The sequence below is a fragment of the Mus caroli genome, chromosome 13, assembly GCF_900094665.2.
Source record: "Mus caroli chromosome 13, CAROLI_EIJ_v1.1, whole genome shotgun sequence".
In the NCBI taxonomy this organism is placed as follows: domain Eukaryota; kingdom Metazoa; phylum Chordata; class Mammalia; order Rodentia; family Muridae; genus Mus; species Mus caroli.
The window spans coordinates 88,094,058-88,110,855 of record NC_034582.1 but is presented as its reverse complement, the minus strand read 5'-3'; the positions used below and the strand labels follow the sequence as shown (position 1 = coordinate 88,110,855).

At 43.3% G+C, this 16,798-nt stretch overlaps 1 protein-coding gene across 2 annotated transcripts in view; it reads right to left on the bottom strand.

Annotated features, from left to right (window-relative positions):
• Ap3b1 (adaptor related protein complex 3 subunit beta 1) overlaps window positions 1-16,798 on the bottom strand; it is a 202,794-nt gene that overhangs the window by 117,373 nt on the left and 68,623 nt on the right. For both annotated transcript variants that reach the window (XM_029468582.1, XM_021180280.2), the window contains exons 8-9: window positions 3,974-4,129; window positions 568-665 (exon numbers count right to left, since the gene is read on the bottom strand). In XM_029468582.1, the coding sequence (XP_029324442.1) occupies window positions 568-665; window positions 3,974-4,129 (254 nt within the window). The remainder of the gene's footprint in view (window positions 1-567; window positions 666-3,973; window positions 4,130-16,798) is intronic.

The window sequence follows — 16,798 nt, the reverse complement described above, 5'->3', positions numbered from 1 at the left end:
CAAGAGAATCTGGCATAAAATTACATCACAGTAGAATGCCAGTCATCCTCCTCTGGTCTCCATATTCCCCAGAGACACACACTTGCGCATAAAACACAAACACACACCCACACACATGCATGCACGCACACACACATGCACACACACTCGCACAGAAGAAACTGGTAATTGAACACTCCGATTCTGAATGAAGAAGGGCTCTGCACAGATGACATCACGTGGCCTCTGCACTGTCCCATGGTCAGCTCTAACACACTGAGCACAGGCTGAGGACACATCAGTCAGGTTTTCAGTGATTCCAGAACACTTCAAAACAGCAAGACTGACAGTCACACACAGAAAAGTGAGGTGTATGCTCTGTCGCCACCTACTTTAATATCTCTGGACTAGAAGCTAAAAACTTCTTTTTTTTTATTAAGATTGAGATCATTTTATAATAACCCATTAAGTATGAGATCTTACTTATGAAATAGTCAACTATATTTCTCCAACTGGGAGACGGATTACACTGTTCCAACCCCACTTCTGAGAGCACAGAGGGAGACGCACAGGCAAACCATGACCTACCTATTGCTGCGCAGTAAGCGCACCAGTGATTTAGAAATGACACCAGCCTCCGACTTGGGTGAGATGTGCCAATACAGCTGAGCGACAGCCATAACCACCTGGAAGAAGGGTCACAAGAGGCACAATGAGCATCTAAGTAGCAGTGCCAAATACATGCTCGTTCGCTGCTCATTTGAGAACACACTGTAGTCTTTGTAGTGGGGTGAAGCTGTTTTCTCCAAAACACTTCCTACCTTGACAAAGTGCTTGCGTTTGAAAGAGAACAGAAGTTAGCTAGTGTCATTAAGGTTAGCTAGTGTCATTAAGGATGTTCACCTTGAGCAGAAGCAGAAGGGTGCCCAACAAAGGAAGGGGGGAGGGGAGAAAGGGAAGGAGAGGGGAGAAAGGGAAGGAGAGGGGAGGGAGGGAGCAGGAAGTGAGTGATTCATTTGTAAACCAAGAAATGCAAGGACCTTGCCCAAGCGCCTTCAGATAAAGAAAGAGACAGCTTCTTGTATCCACATGGAGAGTGTGGAGAGGGACTCAGCCTATTTACACCTGACTTCAGTCTTCCGGTTTCCAGGAACGTAATGAACTCCTATCCTTCTCATCCACCTAGACTGTGGCAATTTGTAGTGACAGGAAACTAGCATATCCTGAGAAAAGAAAATGCCATTACACCAACTGCGGACCTTTACAGCAGCCCTGGGCCTGGGCCGGCAACTGTGCGCTGTCCATCTGGGTGCTGGAGTTCTAAAGGGCACGAGCTCTAAGCTACACAGACACTGTTGGGGAGCAACAAGCAATCTGAAATAAAGGAAAATGATTTACAGTGTAGCAAGAACAAGGCCTTTGCAGGGCTCTGACTTTTTAAGATGCACAGCTTTAAAGCCAGTCTTAAAATAGGCCAGAGCCAGGGCAAGGGTAGCAGAACTTTTCTCAAAATAAAGCAAGTCTGTGCTTTCTTCAAAACACGCTTCTCCATTTAGGTTCACACAGGGATTCCTCACCACCAAGTATCCAATTCAGCGTGTGCCAACAGAGACACAGCAACGAAAACAACGAAAACAGCCCAGAAGAGAAATACAAGTTAACTTCTACACAGTCCACCAAGTTCAAAGAGGTAAGCAAGAGTTTCAGGCATGCCTAGATAGCATACCACACCTCAAGGTGGTTGAGCTAAGGACATTCATCATAAGCTAAAAATCACAATAAAAAAAAAAAAAAAAGCAACAGTCTAGGGGTCCTAAATGTACTCTTCTTCGTAATACGTAAAAAAATATAATAATAAAGTTGGCTTTACGGCCTTCAAACAGAGCCTGAAAATTCTAGAACAACAGTACTTCATCACCTCATCTGTTCCATAAACAAGACATCCAAACCCATATGCAAGAACTGAAACTGTATTTTCTATGTGTATCAAGACACAGATTTTACTTGGTATGGCATCTTTTGAATATATTAGTCACAGCACTCTCAAATTCAAAAGAATAAAACAACCTTCCTTTTGCCCCATTATCTATAAATAAATAAATAACATAATTTAAGATTTCTTCAACACCACATCTGAAACCTGAGAGCCAATCTGTAAAAAGTCCCGAGAGAGACTCTGACAACTGCAAAATCCAGGCGCAATGCCCAGACCTTCTCCAGTACCCACGCTCACGACGACCGCATCCTACACCACACACTCTTTTGAACCATGCATGTCCTAGACTGCTAGTGGCTGCAGCCTCAGAGCCGTCTGCTCCTGCTTCTGAATGCAGTCACAACACTGGCCCATCAGCTTTCTGAAACAAATTCCCATAATCACCTTTGAAATGTAAGAACAAGGTTTTGCTTGCTTGCTTGCTTGCTTGTTTTAAGCTAGGGTCTCAGTTTCAATGGGCCTGAAACTCTAGTCCAGCACAGATCCCCCTGCCTCTACATCCTAAGAGCTGGAATTAAAGGTATGAGCCACACACCTGGCAAATACAGAATTAATTAAAAAGGGTCTGTTTGTTTTAATCTTTCATAATCCTCCAGAAGCCAGGTCTCATTTAAATGTATACAAAGCAAAGGAATGCAATGTGCTCAAAACCATGGCAGCCTGATGATGCACTAGCAAGTAAGGAGGGACCCCAAAGATGCGCAGAAATAACAAAGTACCCCAGGATTCAACCCTGCCATTGTCAGCAAGGATCTGAATCTCAAAACCAACTTCCAAGATGAACTGAAGCTGACGGTGAGTAAACAGTCAGCAAGCAACAGCTACTCCGCAGACTGGGGCATCCAAACATCAGCGTATGGTCAACAGTATCAATGAATCCATGATTTACTATGACGGGGCTTTTGAATAATGATTTAGAAATGACACTACTAATAGTAAGATTTTATAACCCTGCTAATTGCTAAGATATATAAACTAATGGCCAAATTCTCAAAACAGTATTATAGAAAAGAAGTAGTCAGTGAAGTTCCTCATATTTGAAGTTTAACCTCTAACCTCTGCGGGTGTACAGATATGCACCATAAACACACACAGAACATCTATACACATAAAATTAAACGACTAAATCTTAAAGCAAAAGCAAAAAAAGAAAAAGCAAGCCCGGAAGGGCACTCTGCAAATGAGAGAGAAAGAGTAGAAATAAGAGAGAAAGTAGAAACAGAAGTGTTTAAACTCTGCGAACCACGAGTCGCCCTGGCTAGTGTCACAGATACTCACTGGCCCCTGTGAATAAAGGCACAAGGCGTCGGGCTGAGTTTTGAGGAGGAGACTGAGAGGTTGGCCTGCATTACTTGGTTTTCCTGGTCTCTGTTTCTTAGTACTTATTTGTCTAAACTTTATGGTTGTTTACAACTAAGATATCAAACAAATAAGCAAAGCCTGAGAAATCCAAACCAAGCTGATTCTTACTGCCTAACAATCCCAATGAAGCTTACTGCCCCGAGGCCTCCGACATGGAAGGCATTCAGCCCGTCACTGAGCCACATTGCCAGCCACTTTTAGTTCTGTTCGCTTTAAGTTACCAGGTAGATTTAACACTGTGGAAAGCCACCATATCTGCTATTCTCAGCTATGATAGCAAGCCTGAGAGACACACCCACATCCTTACATAAGGCCTAATATACACCAATCAATTCAGAAACAAAGTGAGCTCCTGTCTTTGAATGAACCTCTTAACACAGCCAGAAAAAAGCAAACCGAGTATCAAGTCAGGCATTCCCATCAAAGTCTGATGGTTGCATGTCTAGAAACAAAGAAGGCTAAAAAATATTCAGTATGTAGTCTGGGGTCTCCAAAGCTTTACCTCACACCCAACATCCTTCTAGGTGGCCACAAACGTGCCTGCTGTGTGAGCCCTCCACTGACACACTCAGCACTGACACACAGCTTTGGCTTGTTTTTCAATCTGTGAAACAGTTCTTTCAGGCCTCCACATACCGCTGCATTCCTGCTCTGAAGCAACGGCTTGGTATTTCTAATTAAGAGTCTGTGGTCTGGGTCCATGGCATACGACTTCTTCCTGCTGCTCTTCTCCTTCTCCTCCTCCTCCTCAGATTCATAGAAGTTCTTCTCATTGTCTTCCAGACCACCATCCTGAAAGAGAACAATCCAATGCCAGGTAAGACGGATGGCACAGCCAAGACGTGACTCAACCAAAGGGACTTTTCCTTTGAAAAGGTCTACAGTGAGTGGCTGCAAAGACACCTCCATCCAGAACATAAAGGCCTGGGTTCCAGCCCCAGTGCCCACGTAGGACGCAGGGCATGGTGCCACACACTTGTAATCCCAACGCTAGAGAGACACAGACAATCATCCTCCGAGCTTACTGGCCAGCCCTGGAAGACCATCTCAAAAAAGAAAACAACCAGTAGCCGTCCCCTAAGGGATGACACTGAAGGCTGCCTTCTTCGCACACATACACATGCACACTCGCACCCACATACACATGTAAATACTATAATTACAGTAATACCTTACTGCAGAATTCTGCTGTTGGAGCAATTCAAAGCTTTGTATAATCACATGCAAAGGATGGTATTTCCTATTATAATACATAATACTTCTAGTATAGTACATAGCAAATCTCCACAGAGATTCCTGTAGTTGATCAAAGAAAAGAAATGATGATTCTATTAGGCCATATAATGAGAATAGCTGAGGGTTATATGCACAAGCTGCAGTCATTCCAACTAGACCACAAAGCAGAAAGAGGGTGGGTGCTGGAGAGATATGGAAGAGTAGCAGGTCTGGCTGCCAAGAACCAGGCCAGGACCTCAGTAAGCTGAGAGAAAGCCTCGGCTTCAGCTTCGGTGTCCCAGCAAGGCTCCAGGCTTCTGTGTGTAAGTAGACTCTTAGGCCCCCAAACAAACAAACAGAAACAGACACAGAAAAATGCACGTACTTTCAAGTACAATTTATAGGTGACATTTTTTACCAAGAAACATACAGTACCTCATCTGCAGTTTGCCTTCACCTTTCTCTTTTAGTTATGAGTCGTCTGAGATCACACACACACACACACACATACACACATACACACACACACACACACACACACACACACAGTGTAGAAGATTCTAGAAATAAAAAATTCTTAAATTTTGAATTATGAAGTATTCTTAGTAGAAATAAGTGTTCTGTGCTCTCTGCTGGGGCGGGGTGGGGTGGCGTGGGGTGAAGGAGGTTGCCAGGGTCTTGGAACAAACAGGGCAGGTGCGGGCAGGCTCTGGACAGAAGACACACAGATGACAGGGACGGATTCCATCCCACATTAGAAACAGAAGTAAACGCTGAGCTTGACTCCCAAGCCTTAACAATCCATTAGAAGGCCAGGCCAGCAGAGTGGATTAAAGACATGACCCAACTGTACAGTGAAGACAAGCAAGTCACTGCACACTAAAAGCTCAGGCCGATGACTGAGAGGAGGTGACTAAGGGGAAGGAAAACAAACCTAAGAGCGCAGGCAGGTGCTGCTGGCACCACACTGCCCTCACACAGTCACTTCAAAACACTCTAAATCCAAAAAAATGGCGATTTTCTCGGGTCATCACTAGGGAGCCCAAGCTGGCCTTCACCTGCACATCCTGCTGGCTCAGCCTCCTGACTGCTTTATGTGTGACCTTCTTGGAATGATGAAATTACAGAAATAGAGAAAAGGTTACTAGAGTTTCAGGACTGGAGAAGTTAGGCTAAGCGCTGCAGACATTACAGGTTAATAAAATTATTGAAACTTGTGACTTTCATTATCCCAATCAAACCATTCACTGACAGTTTTTGCAAAATGTTACCTAGGTGAAGGGACACCTGATCTAATGCCCTTTCACTGATGGTTTGGTTTTGGCTTTTCTAGACAGGGATTTGCTGTGCAGTCCTGGCTATCCTGGAACTTGCTCTTTAGACCAGGTTGGCCTTGAACTCATAGAGATCCACCTGCCTCTGTTTCCAAGTGCTGGGATTAAAGGTGTGCACTGCCACTGCCCGGCCCTCTAAACTAGTTCTAACAATTGCATGGCAGTGCCTATTCTTTTTTTATTTTTAATATTTATTTATTTATTAGTGATACACCAGCATGTACACCTGCATGCCAGAAGAGGGCATCAGATCCCAGTAGAGATGGTTGTGAGCCACCATGTGGTTGCTAGGAATTGAACTCAGGACCTCTCGAAGAATAGACAGTACTCTTAACTGAGCCATTTCTCTAGCCCAAGTTTTAATTCTTAAAGTAAAAGTTTAAATAAATAAAATTATGGGGCTAAAATCCCTAACTTACTTGAAAGTGACTTCTATATAGGTACATTGCAACAATAAATGAAATCCTCAAAACAGCAAGAGTTTCCACAAATACTCAGCAAGAAGACTTTTATCTTGCACAAATATCACTGGAAAAAACTTTCATCAAGTTTTATAACAACACCAGCTCAGGAGTTGTTAAATCGAAAATAAAATTTTCATGAAAATTATTTAAATATGGGGTTAGAGAGATGATTCTAAGGCTAAGGGTACTTAGTGCTCTTCCGGGTCAGGTCCCAGCACCCAAGACAGGCAATGCACAAACACCTGTAACTGCAGCTCCGGGATGGCTAAGACCTGCGAGCACCGTGAGGCCCGCACACACACACGTGTGCACACACACACAGAATAAACATAAACCTTAAAGAACAGAGAGAGAGAGAGAGGCAGGGGGGGGGGGAAGGGGGAGGGAGGGAAAACACACAGCAGTTGGAGACATAGCTCAGCTGGTAGAGGGCTTCTTAGCAACCACAAACCCCTGTGCTGTACCCCACCACCACATAAACTGTCCTTGGTATACCACTGGATACTCAGTACTCAGGAGACAGAGGCAGGAGGACTGAAGTTCAAACTCACCCTCACCTACTCAGGGAGTTTGAGGCCAGCCTAGGTTACACGAAACCATGTTTCATAAAGAAACAAGCATCCAAAATAACTTAACCAGAGAAAAGCCACCTAATTTACACTTATTGATAACAAAAGATTTTAAAAATAATAAAATAGCTATCTTCAAAACTAAACTGGAAATTATCTGGTTATCATGGTACGCGCATTTAATCCCAGCTCTGAAGCACAGATGAGGGTCGAGAGCTCCAGAGCAGCCTGGAGACAAAGTGCTTTCCCTTGGTGTTTACAGAGGACAACTGTAAGTGAGAAGCACATGCATAGCAAGGTTAGTGCTAGCTGCGCCTTGCCTGAGCTCCAGTCCAAAGACGTTCTATTAGATGCACAGGAACCTAAAAGACACTACACAAATAACCAAGTGTGAAGCACGTGATTATTCAGTCCAATTATAGTGGCTGGAATATAAGCCCTTTCTTAAAACCTTGAGTTGAAATTAATCAAACATGTTCAAAGTCTACCTGAAAATAATAGATACAAAAAAAGTCTTTTTAAAAAACAAAACACAAAAGTACAGCTAGCAAACAAAGCTAAAATGCCCATAAATGCTGATTTTAATAAGCAATTATTTGTTCTGTTTCTTCTTTGTTATGAATTATTTTATTAGAATTTGATTACATTATTTTAATGGAGAATATATTTTTAACATAATTTTTACTCCAAAAATGTTTTGGATTGTGGTAGAATTTTAGACAGATGATTCAAGGAAGTAATTTTCTTTCATTACTATTTTCCCACACAAAAATCAAAGATCATATACAGCTATTTAAAATTTTTCTAGAAAATCTTACTTATTATATTAATTCTTAGAAATTCCTAAAAGGGAGTACTTGAAATAACATACACACGTGGCCCAGTGAAACCAAAGCGTTAGTATCTCTGCTTTAAAGTCTAATGTGGGACACTGAGGTTTGGTTTTTTTGTTTTTAAGGTAACAAACATGTTGCCTATGGATAAAACTGATGACACCAATTACTGATTAAGGACATGCGCCCCCAAAATTCTATTATACCTTTTTAGAAATGTTCGGTTTGGTTTTCTCTGCCTGTTCTTGCTATGTCTCTGAGGCTCTCAGAGCTGGGAAGACAGATGAGTGCCGCCATGCCCAGGTCTCAGACCATTTTGCATCTGCCTGCAGGTACTTGTACCAAATAAATACTGCCCTCAGGTGTATCCAAGTGACGGGAGAGGGAACTCGGAGAAATGAGGAGGAAGGGAGCAGTCACGAAGCTCATTTTGTGACCACGAGACGGGTTCCACAGGCCAAGAACCAACCACCACTAACACGTGCAAAGCTGTACTGATTGCGGTATGTTTTTTGAGATTTTTAACTAGTATTAAGAGACAATGGTTCCAACAAATGGACGGCACGCTCACCTGGCCAGCATGGGGGACAGGGATACCCTGGTCTGATGTCAGTGCTGGGCATTATCACCTCTCGGTGCTGTCACTCCCACAGTGAACATGATGGGAGAAGATGTACATTAAAAACCATTATGGAGATTAAGTTCAGTTAGTGAAGCTTCCACAACAGTATCAGTCTCTGGGACAATTCAACATGGACAAGATGCCCACCTGTGACCCAGGAGGCAGAGCCACGGAGAACATGTGCTTCTTGTGTACAGCATCTAGTATAGGGTGCGTCTCTCAGAGCAGCCCACACTGAACAGACCATAAAATAAATGTGGTTCATATGTTCAAGAAATTAAGAGATAAAGCAATTTTTATAGAAATGTCAGATTTAATCTTTATGTCATTTTTATATAAAGGGCTATAATTTTGGCGATGAATTACCGAGTTAATTAAATTTGTCAATCTTTTTTTAAAAAATTCATCTTGACTGACTATACTTTGTGACACCTGACCCATCAAATGGGGGAAAATTTGTGCAATCTCAAAGATAATAAATAACATAGTTAAGTGAGTAAGCGAAGGTTCAAAGCTGCCATGCCTTTGACAGCACTCAGCAGCTGAAAGATAGTCCTTCTTTGTTAAAGTTCTTTGAGTTGTTGAGTGAATCTTACTTCCCCATATCCAGGTAAACAGCCAAGGCAAACAAGCTATATTAAGAAAGATAAGTGCTCTGTCTGCTTAAGAGTAAAAACAAATGAGTTTGAAAGACCTTGAAATGAACTTTATAGAAAGACACTGTCAAATGTTCTACCTAGGATATAACCATTTTCATGAACACAAAGACAAAGCAATTCTACCACACCTCCACTCGTGCTGAAAGACTATCTCCTAATACTCTACGTCCAGCAGGACTGCTTACCTCCCAGAGCATGCTCTACAGAGGGAGCACTTCCTCATCTGAAAAGTGTCATCAGTGAGCTCCAACGCATTCTGCTAACCTGGCAGTAAGCAGGAAGGCGTTTCCACATACCTACAGTGGGTGTGATGGAACCCTTTCAACCCGTATCAGAACTACATATCATTGCAGTCATCTCGGTATTTTGGTTTCTCAGTACATGGATAAAAGGTGTAACAGGAAAATGAAACTAAGTTATACAGTTCATTGTCAAGAGGCAGGGAAAGAAACGCCTCTTTTAGAGGTGTTTGTACCAGAAACATTCAACAAATAGTCAATTACTGGACTACAGACATGGCTCAATTGGTGACTTGTTAGTGCTCAACCCTGAGGACCTGAGTTCGATCCCCACAGGCCACAAGAGGCTGGATGTGGTGATCCACACCTACAAAGCAGCACTGGAGGAAAAGACCACAGATCTGCAGGGCTCACTGGCCCACATGTCCACCCCCAACAGCGCACATCAGGCTCCGGGAAAGACCCTGCCTTTTAAGACTGCAGCAGGGCTGGAGGGCAGCCCAGAGCTTAGAGCACGCACGGCTCCTGCGGTGGAGCCGGGTTTGGTTCCCAAATGACAGCTCACAACTCAAGAACTCTGGCCAGCTTGAGCGTGGTGAGCATGGCTCTGGCAGGCCTTGCTCTTCTCTCCAGTCCCTCTGCCTTCCTAAAGACCTTTAGATTCCATTCCTCAAGCTAGCCACTAATGTTTGTTTATCCCTTGTTTGGTCACTTCCTCCTCCTGAGGCTGACTACAGGTCCAGCCATCAAAGTCTCAAAAGTCCAGCAGTCAAAAGCCCCCTTCGACTCACCTAATAATAAACACCTCATCCTAACACAGGATTGCCCCTTTTACCGTTATAATCTGCTATATGCTGATGGGCCATGTCTGTATCCTCTTTATCCAGAAGCAGCCCTTTGTCCCCAGGGACAAATAAATACCCCTCCTCCCTCTCCCATCCCCTTCTCTATCTCTAGTCTTTGTCCTCTGACCTTCTGGGGCAAACAAATCTCCTTTGTGCTGAGAACTTGGTCTTGGGGGTCCTGAGCAGTCTTTTCCTTTCAACAACTGTCTGTAGTTCTACCTCCAAGAGATCAAATGCCCTCTTATGGCCGCTGAAGGTACTGCAATAGCATGGTACATACTCATAGGTGAAACACTCATATACATAAAAAGATAAATTTTTATAAGATGAAAGGGTAACTGGTGAAAAATAAGCATTCTAACGTTAAACTATTTTTTTTCATTTTTGGTTTTTTGTGGGTCTTTTTTTTTTGTTTGTTTGGTTTTTTGTTTGTTTGTTTGGTTGGTTGGTTTGGTTTTTCGAGACAGGGTTTCTCTGTATAGCCCTGGCTGTCCTGGAACTCACTTTGTAGACCAGGCTGGCCTCGAACTCAGAAATCTGCCTGCCTCTGCCTCCCGAGTGCTGGGATTAAAGGCATGCNCCACCACGCCCGGCAACATTAAACTCTTGCCTCCACGTGGATCCCATGGGCATGCAAACTTGCACACATGTGTACACATACAAAATTTTTTAAAGATTCAAGTAATATACACGTTTCTATTGAGGAAGTATAGCAGTTTGAATGAGAACAGCCCTCAGAAGTTCATGTAGTTAGATGTTTGGTCCCTGGTTGGTGGAAGTGTTTGGGAAAGGATTAGGGGGCATGGTCTTCTTGGGGAATGCACATCGCTGGAGCTAAGCTTTGAGGTTTCACAAGCTGACATCATTCATAATCTACCTCTCTCTGCCTCATGCCTAGGTAAAAGATGTAAGCTCTCAGCTGCTGCTCCGTGCCATTCCTACCAGCTGCCATGCTCCACACCATGATGGCCAAGGACTCACCCTCTGAAACGGTAATGAACCCCGATACAGTGTCTGCTTTTATAGTTGCTTTGATCATGATGTCTCTTCACAGCCACAGAAAAGTAACTAAGATTGGGGGCGGGGAGGAGGGGAGGAGCCACACAGGAAGGGAGGGAGGAGGGAGAGGAGGGTAAGAGACCCTCTGACACAGAGACTTGTTTTCAATCTACTTGTCTTATTTGGATTAAGGAAATCTTCGTGGTTTCTAGAAAGTATTTAAAAGCTACACGCTGATTAGATGCAGATGTAACAGCATGACAGAGAACCACAAAGGAGCCTGGGAAGGTGTGGGAACTGTGGGGGGAAACAGGACAAGAGTTCCATGAGCGAGGACCTACGGGATGGGATGTTACATGTTTCCATAGCTTAAATGCTGAATCTGACGTCTACTCTACACATGGAGCTAGAGTTCTCAAGACACTGTGGTGCAGACAGGAAGGTCAGTGCAGGAGAACAGGGACCCAGAAACTCTGAGAGCTACTCAGAGCTGCCATCACAAAACCAACCTACAATACAATGAAAGGGGTCTTTTCAAACACTGTGTATCTTCATGTGAATAATAAATAAGTGTGAACACAGACCACACCACAAAATTAACAAAATTAACATGGTATGGACTACAGAGCAAAATGTAGAAAGCAATCTGTAAGCTGCTAGAAGCTAAGATGGAAGACAAGGCACGTTAACAGGGAGGGGCCCCTGGGTAACAGGGAAGACAAGGCACATTAACAGGGGCACCTGGGCACAGCAGCTGTTAGATACAAAACCAAGGGAATCAGCTGGGGGAAAATGACCAAAACCCTGTACTACTCACAGTTTGGAATACTCTCACTAGCCATTAAGAACTCTCCTGAGGTTCTAACACTGCAGAGTATAAGCAGGAAGCAGAGCTGGGACTCGATGGAGGAAAGAGCCAAACCAAGTCCCCTGAGGTTTTCCCTGGCAGTAATGTACCCAGGGCTCAAAACAAAACTGTACTTAACTAAAATCTAAAACTCCTGCTTCACAAAAGTCAAGGTCAACAGAATTAGATAAGCCTCAAATAGGGAGGGCTCTTACCTAAAATGTGCCAAGAACTTTAAAACCCTGAGAACAGAAAACAGACAACCCAATCTTTAAGAGAGCTAAAGGCTTAAGTGAACCTCTCCCTCTCCTCTCCTCCTCCCCCTCCCCCATTTCTCTCTCTCTCTCCTTCCCTCCCTCTCCCTCTCTTTTCAATACCAATACTCTTCAAACTATTCCACAAAACAGAAACAGAAGGAACACTACCCAATTCATTCTATGAAGCCACAGTCACACTGCGTATTCTCCCTTGGAGATGAAACAGTTTCTGTCTAATCAGGAACCTTCACAATTTCCTTTCATAGAGGACTACATATGCGATATTTTTTCTACTTCTGTCATGTTGAATGTTCCAAATAGATTTTAAAAACTGGTTGAGTGTACATTACTTTTTGCTTCGTGTGCCGGGCAGTGGTGGCACACCCTTTAATCCCAGCAATTGGGAGGCAAGGGCAGGCGAATCTCTGAGTTTGAGGCCAGCCTGGTCTACAGAGTGAGTTCCAGGACAGCCAGGACTACACAGAGAAACCCTGTCTCGAAAAACCACAAAAGAAGACGAAGATGAAGACGAAGAAGACGAAGAAGAAATCATGTATATTTAAGAGGCATTTAACTATTATAAATTATTTTGGTGACTTAAAATATGTCAATACTGGGTTGTATGCCTTAAAATAAATTTTATTAGTTCAATTAAGAAAAGAAAAGAAGGGGGGGTGGGTATGGGGGACTTTTGGGATAGCATTGAAAATAAACGAGGAAAATACCTAATAAAAAAATAAAATAAAAAAAAAGAAAAGAAAAGAAAAGAAGAGAAAACCTATGTTTTTAAACGATTAAAACAAAAGCAGGGAGTTAAGATTATATTAACCTGTAAGATGTAAAAACAAGTTCTCTACTCACCCATAGCAAGCCCAATGCTGCTGAAACAAAGAAAGCCAACATAGATTCACTGTGCTCGGAGCACTCACTTCAGGAGGCCCTCGGGTCACAGCAAATGTGTCCTGAAGACAAAGCCCCAGAGACTGTGGTATTCTGCAGGCCAATGGCCTCCTGATGCAGGAAACTGTGCTGTGGGAAACTGTGCACAGCAACACCTTCTACAGACCTGAGCTCCTGAGGGGACTGTAAGACGGGAGACAGACACTCCATCTGGGCTTGGTAAGAAACAGATACAAACTATCACCTCTTTGTACCCTTATACGGTTCTGCAAAAGCTGAAACCATAAACAACATTTTATGTCTAAAATTTGATGATAAGAAAATATGTCTAAGAAATCTATTTACCCATCGTGGAACAGTGACACTGGGCCTTGTGAAAACAAAAGGTACCGTGGGCTGGCAGCCCCTTGAACATTAGTAAACTGCTGCCAGAAATGGACCTTTAATTCTCAAAACTCCACTGTTTTGACATCGTGCAGGTGTTTATCAGTGTCACAGGTTAAAAGTAAGGGCTAGACTGACCCCAGTCACCTCTCCCCTTTGCTGTCTTGGCACCTGCTGACCAGCAAACTGCTGACCTCACAACATCCTAACGGGCTGTAATGATGTCCTCACAACTCACACCGGAGTCACCAATCTTTGTAGTCTGCTGCTGGTGTAGACCATACCTTAGGGTGACTCCTGCAAGGGAGTGCCCAGGACAGTCCGTGCAACCTGAGACACTGCACTAGTCAATCCGCTACCACCTCAAATCACTGCACAGAGGTAGCCATTTGGGTCCTGGAGGAGGCCTTTCTGGTTTACAAACAGCCACTTCACACAATGTAAACAGGAGGAAGCTATCTCTCTGCTACAGCTGCTTACAAGGACCTAAGTCCCTCTAAAACAGCACTTATCAGCCTGTGGGTTGCGACCCTTTTGGAGGTCAAATGGCCCTTTGACAGAGGTCACCTATCAGATATCCTACATATTAGATACACATAATTCATAATAGTAGCAAAATTACAGCTATGAAATAGCAATGAAAGAATTGGTTGGGGGACACTACAAGAAGAGAAACTGTATAAAGCATTAGGAAGGCTAAGAATCACTACTCTAAAGGTACCCTTGTGACTTCACCTAACCCTAATTACCTCCAAAGGGCTATCTCCAACTACTAGTAGTACACAGAGGGCTATAGTTCCAGTATGCATTCTGGAAAGGCACAGACAGCCCATCACCTTCCCCCAGCAATATATACTGACAGCACACCTCTCTGACATAAGGTTAGCTACTTTAACAAGGACAGAGAGTAAGTGGTTAGCAGGGGCCTCACTCCTCAGATGAGTCAGCTATATTCACTATAGCTACACCATAGTGAATTTACTCATGACAGAAAACACACAAGCACGGAGGAGTACAAGTAGGAACACTTATATTTTTTTTTTTCTAAAGAGGTGAACTTGCCTCCCTCAGCACCCAGCATGCAATACAGGGTGTGTACACTGGTGTAAGACAGTGCCCCATCCCCCATGAAAAAAAACGGCTATGCTGTTCGTTTTGCATGCTTTATACCACAGCCCAGTAACCATCTACCACACAGGTGGAAGTGTGGATTTGAGGACCATTGAACACTGAATCTCCCCAATACATCACAATTACGGAAACACCTGTGCACAGTAACTCTGTGTTGAACCACTATGAAATTCAGTGTTCAATCGCCCACAACACTTCTCATGTATATACATGTTCAACTCCAGTATATAAGAAACATACTTTCAGAATGTGTCCATTTCTAAACTTTGCTTCTACGAAATGGGATGGAAGACCTGCATAAAGCATTTTTCAAAGTTCCCTGAAATAAAATATGCCCGTGGCCATGCTGATCAGGGCAGAGCCCCCAAAGCCTGAGAAATAAGGGTTGTAATTATCCTAGCTGCACTGATAGGAATATTTTTAAAGGCCACATTTGGCTGCAGTGAGTACATTTTAGAACAGTTCTTGTTCCGTTACAAAGCAGGAAGCAAACTGTAAGGAGAAGCAAGATGACTTCTCATGCACTCACTCTGTCCTCACCCTACCTAATCCCCGGGATGGAGATTACACTGCAGGCAGGGAAGCAACGCAAACTGATTAACTCAGCTCTTCCTTTCGGCATAAAAAAGGGGGATTGTAGCACAGCTTTTATAATATATTTAGAAATTCTAGAACAAGAGATAAATCCGCTCGCTCGCTCACTCGCTCTCGCTCTCTCTCTCTCTGTCCTTCCTTGAGACAGAGTCTCACCATGTAGCCCTGGAAGGCCTGAGAACCTATGTAGAGCAGGTTGGCTTTAAACTCAGAGATCCACCTTCCTGTCCCTGCCTTCCAAGTGCTGGGATTATGGGATAAACCACAAGCCCAGATCTTTTTCTTAATCAATACTCTAATACTTAGAACAAGATACTTATGTGCATATACTAATATTCTAAATGAAGAATAGGGAAGGAGGGCTCTGGAAAATTCCCATCTCAGTTACTTTGGAAACACAGTATCTGTGGTGGCCCTATAAACAAGACCCACAAGCATCAGCAAGCCAACTGGGGACTGTCAGAGAGAGAACAACAACGATGCGTTTATGAGGTGCTTTGTAACACTAACACATTCACAATTGTTAACACTCTGTCACACTTTCCTGTGAATCTGTATACCACACAAGCAAACAAGCTGTAATACTCAATGACTAATGAACTTTAAAGACAGACATAGTAAGTGCTTGGGGACTCTGTGACCTACTATCTATGCTTACTTTAAAATATATCAAGAAATTTAGATGAATAAGTATGTCCATACCACAATATACTCATTTCTCCATTTTGGAAGCTAATTTTGCCAATTTCTCCATTTTTGGAAGCTATAGCCTTCCTGGTTGACATTTTTACTTCTTTCAATGCAACAAAAACCATGAGTAATAACATACACCTTTAATCCCAGCACTCAGGACGCAGAATCATGTAGATCTTTTCTTAAACTTTTTCTAATTGACTTATGCATGTATGTGTTCTGTTTGCATGTCCACCTGCAAGCCAGAAGATGGTTGTGAGCCACCATGTGGTTACTGGGAACTGAACTCAGGACGTCAGGAAGAACAGCCAGTGTTCTTAACTGCTGAGCCATCTCACCAGTCCCAGTAGATCTCTTTAAGTTTGTGGCTAGCCTTGACTACACAGAATTCCAGGACAATTAGGGATACATAGAGGGACCCTGTCTCAAAACAAAACAAAACCATCAGTTTTTTGAACATACGATGGGAAGGCAGCTAAAACCTCGCACACAGTGACCCTTCTCTCTGGCTACATTCAAGACTCTCCTGATATCTGACATTCAACAGACAGTGGAGGTCCTGGAAAGGATCCAGATGACCTTACCAAGAACTTGAATTTCTTGACTAGATCAAGGAGTATCTGTTTTCAGGTCTGGAGTGTTCTGTCACTGTCTTCAGATGTTCCTTTAGATGCCCCCCCCCCCTTGCTTCAGGCATCCCATTGTATAAGAGCACATCTGAAGGCACTCAACAGGCTTCATCAGGATTTCATTGTTGCTCTCTGCTCATTTTACTTCATCCATTTTCTGCTCCTCAGACTAGATCACTGAAGCCGACCTATCTTCTAGTTCACTGATTCACTTTCTGCCTGTTCAAATCTACTGCTGGCCCCTGGC